The 6,986-nt window shown below is 39.7% G+C and overlaps 1 protein-coding gene across 2 annotated transcripts in view; it reads right to left on the reverse strand.

Annotated features, from left to right (window-relative positions):
* The window catches only part of thbs4b (thrombospondin 4b), a 62,346-nt gene extending 59,450 nt beyond the window's left edge, over positions 1-2,896 (reverse strand). Inside the window, exons 1-2 of one of the 2 annotated variants that reach the window (XM_061927290.2) lie at positions 2,789-2,856; positions 2,519-2,686 (exon numbers count right to left, since the gene is read on the reverse strand). In XM_061927290.2, the coding sequence (XP_061783274.1) occupies positions 2,519-2,600 (82 nt within the window). In that variant the 5' untranslated portion in view covers positions 2,601-2,686; positions 2,789-2,856. Of the gene's footprint in view, positions 1-2,518 lie in introns of both variants that reach the window. The other variant, XR_012049267.1, reaches the window with a different exon arrangement.
* Positions 2,897-6,986: the final 4,090 nt, after the last annotated feature.

Consider the following 6,986-nt stretch of genomic DNA (forward strand, 5'->3'; position numbering starts at 1 on the left):
CAAACATATTGCTGGGTATTGTGGCCAAACAGCTCAATTTTTGTAAACTTTTGACAATGACTGTATATTCCTCGCCCACTAATTGACAATAGCGCGCACTTGCCGCGCGCTCGCCCAACACTGCGGCGCGATGATGTCACGTCATCACTTTAAAAAGATTTTCCATTAAAGGGGAACATTATCACCAGACCTATGTAAGCGTCAATATATACCTTGATGTTGCAGAAAAAAGACCATATCTTTTTTTAACCGATTTCCGAACTCTAAATGGGTGAATTTTGGCGAACTAAACGCTTTTCTTATATTCGCTCTCAGAGCGATGACGTCACAACGTGACGTCACATCGGGAAGCAATCCGCCATTTTCTCAAACACCGAGTCAAATCAGCTCTGTTATTTTCCGTTTTTTCGACTGTTTTCCGTACCTTGGAGACATCATGCCTCGTGGGTGTGTTGTCGGAGGGTGTAACAACACGAACAGGGACGGATTCAAGTTGCACCAGTGGCCCAAAGATGCGAAAGTGGCAAGAAATTGGACGTTTGTTCCACACACTTTACCGACGAAAGCTATGCTACGACAGAGATGGCAAGAATGTGTGGCTATCCTGCGACACTCAAAGCAGATGCATTTCCAACGATAAAGTCAAAGAAATCTGCCGCCAGACCCCCATTGAATCTGCCGGAGTGTGTGAGCAATTCAGGGACAAAAGACCTCGCTAGCACGGCAAGCAATGGCGGCAGTTTGTTCCCGCAGACGAGCGAGCTAAACCCCCCTGGATGTCTTGGCTCACACCGTCCCGAAGATGATCAAGAGAAGAATATCGACCATAGCTTCCCTGGCCTGCTGACATGAGGGTATGTCTACAGAATATATTAATTGATGAAAATTGGGCTGTCTGCACTCTCAAAGTGCATGTTGTTGCCAAATGTATTTCATATGCTGTAAACCTAGTTCATAGTTGTTAGTTTCCTTTAATGCCAAACAAACACATACCAATCGTTGGTTAGAAGGCGATCGCCGAATTCGTCCTCGCTTTCTCCCGTGTCGCTGGCTGTCGTGTCGTTTTCGTCGGTTTCGCTTGCATACGGTTCAAACCGATATGGCTCAATAGCTTCAGTTTCTTCTTCAATTTCGTTTTCGCTACCTGCCTCCACACTACAACCATCCGTTTCAATACATTCGTAATCTGTAGAATCGCTTAAACCGCTGTAATCCGAGTCTGAATCACTGTGTGACGTCACAGGAAAATGGACGGGTGTATATAACGATGGTTAAAATCAGGCACTTTGAACCCTTTTTAGGGATATTGCGTGATGGGTAAAATTTTGAAAAAAACTTCGAAAAATATAATAAGCCACTGGGAACTGATTTGTAATGGTTTTAACCATTCTGAAATTGTGATAATGTTCCCCTTTAAAAATTATATATATATATATTTTTACCGTAGTTTGGGGACCCCTGCTGTAACGAATTATTTTTATTTCCATATTTTTTTAACGGGAAAAAAAGAGTCTACTTTTGAACAAAAACGGACATTGATAAGCATCCCGCAAAGGGATCACTCCTGTAGCGGTGATGAGAGAATTGCATTGTCAGCTTCAATTAGCAGTAAAGTTTAAAGAATCTCCCTTTTTGTGAGAAGAGAGAGAATTATAAAGTAGATTTTTTTTTTTCTCAGTTCTTTTTTTTTCTTCTTTCAAATAGTAATGATTGCTGCTCCCAATAGATATTAATATCAAAAGATGAACATCACAATCGGCCTTGATTGGAACTTTTATACGGTCGAGGCATGGATTGCGAGTGAAATGACGGACGACGCGGACGTGTTTATTGGACTTGATGGACTTTTCATCAGCCAGAGGACTCTGTGGGGTGGGGGGGAGTGGAGGGGATTAATGGGCGTTTGAAAGGTAGCCCATCCTTCACTGTGGTGATTTGTAAGAAGCTCATAAACTGTAAACACCAATTTTTCTTTTCCTTGCCTGCAGCTACAGCTGCGCGTGCGTGTGTGTGCGCGAGTGCGTGTGTGTGTGTGTGTGTGTGTGTGTGTGTGTGTGTGTGTGTGTGTGTGTGTGTGTGTGCGTGTGCGCGAGTGCGTGTGTGTGAGAGTGTGTGTGAATGCAAGTACAACATCAGATTGTGGCTGATCACTTCCATATGTGTGTGTGTGTGTGTCCTGGCTTGGAAACAGTGTTTCACTTAAAAGGAGCCATGACTTCACTCCAGCTCGGAGATTTTTTAAAACCGTTTTTGAGCGCAGAATTTGGCATTTGCCAACGTGCCTCACTTTCACACATCATGTATAATTCCTTGTGTTCGGCGGGCCTTCATATGATATTCCTTCCCCCCCACCCGCCCCCCGCGTCGGCTTCATCCATAATGCACTGAAATCAAACACAGCGGGTTCGAGTACACACACCGGCGGAGCTGTTCGACCTGCTCTTTTCTGGCGCGGGGTATTACATCAGCGGCGTTCAAATTAACATCAAAGCTTTTTCAATGATGTACTTTCACTCACCTAAAGCTTGAGCTCTGACGTGTGAACACAGCTGGAGCAGGAGGAGCTGCAAAGCCACGGCCCAGGCTGTCGGCGAGGCCATGTCGTCGGAAGGTTATTCTGCGCGTGCACTTTGCATACGGTCCTGCTCACATTGCCGATGGACGCTTGGTAGAGTGGGAATGTGGGCTAGAGGAGAACCACAAAATTAGGAGGAGGAGCGTCAGGTCCAGAACCGGCTTTCTAAACCTTCCCCTTTGGACGACCACATGCAGAGAAGGAGTGACCCACCGGAACTCTGGAGCAAATGTTCTGTCACGTCCGAACCTGCACAAGTGGGCACAAGTGTTTAGGCTGGTTTCATTCACTTGTGCTGTCACAAGGCGTGTCCTGAGACACCTCATGTCCCACATCTAACCCCTCCTCCGCAGCCCCCCCCCCAACACACACACTTTCCATCCCAGGGCAAAGTCATGAAATAAGTCCAGGTCTGCAGAGCCGCAGACATGCGCGCCAACTCGGCCTCCGGGGGCGTCAGTATGTGTGGCAAAGGTGAAAAAGTCTTAGGGGGACGATTACATTGTTGTTTAACAAAACCCCAGAACTAGTGAAGTTGTCACGTTGTGTAAATCGTAAATAAAAATAGAATACAATCATTTGCAAATCCTTTTCAACCTACCATATATTCAATCGAATCGATTGCAAAGACAATAACGTTCGAACTGGAAAACTTTGTCATCAATACCGGGGTGGAGCGGAATATACGTTAGGTCAGGAAAAAACACAGAGGCTATTTCATCCCTACAAGCCTGTTTGGCAGGTTTCCCTGCTCTTCATGAGATCGGTATATGTTGTGAGTTCAAACCCCGGCCGAGTCATACCAAAGACTATAAAAATGGAAGCCATTACCTCCCTGCTTGGCACTCAGCATCAAGGGTTGGAATTGGGGGTTAAATCACCAAAATCATTCCCGGGCGCGGCTACCGCTGCTGCTCACTGCTCCTCTCACCTCCCAGGCGGTGAGCAAGGGAATGTGTCAAGTGCAGAGGACAAATTTCCCCACACCCAGTATGTGTGACAATCGTTGGTACTTTAACTTTAACTGAACTTTAATATATATGTAGGCTTGTAGGGATGAAATAGCCTCTGTGTTTTTTCCTGACCTAACATGTAATATATATATATATATATATATATATATATATATATATATATATATATATATATTTATATGTATACCTCCGGGCTGATGATTTTAGGTTGTCCTGAAGAGCATAATACTACCACCACCATGCTTGACAGTAGAGATGGTGTTCCTGGGATCAAAGGCCTAAAATTTTCTCCAAAATGCATTTATAGACAATATGATTTGCCTGAGGGGCTAGGAGACACTGAAAGTAACAAGTGGTAGAAAATGGATTAGAAAGGACAGATAAAAAAAAAAAATAATAAAAAAAATTAAATACATTTTTTTTTCTTTTTTACTTGGGACTTCACGCGGGCCGGATCCGCGAGCAGTAGTTTGGGGACCCCTGTACTAAAACCAGATCAATATTTAATGTTTCTTCTGCCAAGAAAGTATATTCATCCATCCATCCATTTTCTACCGCTTATTCCCTTTGGGGTCGCGGGAGAAAGTATATTGTGCGTCTTATTTTATTTTTGAAATAAAAATGTTCAATGTGTGTATAAGATTATTGAGCACATTCAAACTAGAACCCTCAAACTCCCAGACCTCTGGTAGAGGACCCGATCTTGAGGATGACACAGATACCACCCCACCGGGGTGAGAAGGAGATTTTTCTGTTTATACAGTCCGGCCCCCGGACAGATTTTTTTAACCCAATGCGGCCCCCGAGTCAAAAAGTTTGGGGACCCCTGGTATACGCTTTACAAATCCCCATGTCTCAATGAGAGATCAGGCACACACACACACAGTCCATCCTTGACTCCATTAAAAGCAGAGATGACGTTTCCACGAGAAGGTTTAACAGTTAAAAAAAAAAAAAGGCAGCAAATGAGTCATAGTTTCCTGCTATTTACCACAGGTGTTCTTTGTGGGTTTAGTCCTGCCCTCTGCATGTTGATTCTAGACTTCTTCTGGGTCCAAAACAGCCTCAGATGACGCCAGACGGTGAACTTTATAGATTAAAGAAGTGTCTGACAGCATCCTCTGACTATTTGCGTGCGTAATTCTGATTGGTACGAATCCCTAAGAGCCAACAGACAGACTTGTAGTTCACATGAGATTATTTTCGGGCTCCAAACCGCACCGTTGACAACATGAGTGCTACTCGGGAGGAGAGTAAAAATCTCACCTCTTCAACAAGAGGATGTTTAAGTTGTGAGAGAACGTCTAGCCGTTAATCACACTTTCAAACATTTCAAGCATAAAATACGAGGAGAAGTCCAAAATCACCCCAAGCGAGACCATTTATTTACTTTATAGCAACAAAGTAGAAGGAAAACACCTATTTTGTTCAAGTCCCTCAAGTCCAAAACCCACTTTTGGAATGAAAAATAGAATATAATGTGAGATAAATCTTGTTTATTTTCTATTTTATTTAATGCTATTATTACTACGATTATTCTCTCAATATTATTTTTTTGAATACATTTTTAATATATTATTTATATTTTATTTTTACATATATTTTAAAATATCTTTCATACTATGTATTTATTTTTTTTATTTTTTTTTAGATGGAGTTAATTTTAATTATTCTCCAGTGTGGACGCCTCAAAGGTGCGTTTTTTCTTCAATCCTTCGTGCCATTCCATATTTTGTTTTTGTATGTGTATGTCTTCCTCTCTTCCTTTTTTCTTCTTCTGCCTGCACACGAAATGTGCTATATAAATAAAATGTATTTGATTGATTGATTGTTTATCGGGCTTGAGTATGTAAAAAGCTGTCCAAAGTAGAGTCAGGGGCCAAGTTTGCCACGTCGAGTCGTTTGATTTGGCCCTCCCTATTCATACTGACCTCTTTCAAGCTCACGAAGGGTGTCCCGATTCGATATCAGAAAAAAAAAAAAAAAAACATGCACGGAATTATATCGGCTTCTATTTAAATTACCGATATAAGCGCTCCGATACAAGCGATACAAGCACTTGTGCAAAACTGGACACCAAGGTTGTTTTTTTTCTCTTATTTTAGTTAAGTAATTTACAAAAACGTAGCCTAAAAGGCTGTAGGCTACAAGGAGCTAGCAGCTACACAACAGCTAAGCACACAATAGCCCAAAAGGTAGACATACGTGTAATAAGTGTTCTTAATTGAACACTATTGCAGTCTAAAACACCACATTTGTCAATACAAACAAATATAAGATAATGATTGTATTATATTACTCACAGATACAAAGTGTGCAAGGCAGAAGCATATTAGAATGTACCCAGTAACAATCGTGTCCGCAAACTTCAACTTATTAGTGTGACCACTAAGAGACATATAATTTTAGAGAAAACTTTTATTTAAAACATTTGTGTATATATACATATATATATATATATATATATATATATATATATATATATATATATATATATATATATATATATATATATATATATATATATATATATATTCAAGAATATACAACAAAAATATTTATTTAGAATATTTTTATGAATAAAAACCTGCGAAACAGGCTTGTAGGGATGTTGTTTTTTCCTGACCTAACGTATATACAGTATATATATATGTATATATATATATATATATATATATATATATATACGCATGATATATATATATACGCATGATATATATATATATATATATATATATATATATATATATATATATATATATATGTTATGCATGATATATATATATATATACGCATGATATATATATATATATATATATATATATATATGTATATATATATATATATATATATATATATATATATACATATATATATATATATATATATAAATGTATATACATATATACATATGAACGCATGAACAACAAAAATATGTATTTAGAATATTTTTATGAATAAAAAAATTATAATAGAAAAACTTTTTTTTTTTTTACTTTTGTCCGCCTCTTAGCACACTGCTGTTACTTTTGGAGTAAATGTAAAAAAAAAAAAAAGGAATATTTTTCTCAAAAATGTCGATGTAATTCTGGATTATACCTCAGTGGTTTTGGAGGTTTGCATGCATGTCTTGGCTACCTTAGCTTCTGATGATGGTTATTAAATGCTGACTGGGCAAACGTTACTCATGTCAAAGTAATTACAGAGTTGAGAGTAAGTATTACCGACACTGAGCAGACTTTTCGTGAAATCAGCAACGGACACGCAGACGACTGTTACGACTTCAGCAAACCTCAGCTGGAAGTGACCACGAACCCAACCCAGGGCGCTGACGCTCATTACCCTGCGGGACGGCGAATGTCTTACGAGCTGCGAAGGTGTCTCACCTGAGGGAGGTTATGTAAGAGTCAGCACGTTTGTGGGTTGCTGCTTGTTTT

The sequence above is a fragment of the Nerophis lumbriciformis genome, linkage group LG32 (assembly GCF_033978685.3).
Source record: "Nerophis lumbriciformis linkage group LG32, RoL_Nlum_v2.1, whole genome shotgun sequence".
NCBI lineage: Eukaryota > Metazoa > Chordata > Actinopteri > Syngnathiformes > Syngnathidae > Nerophis > Nerophis lumbriciformis.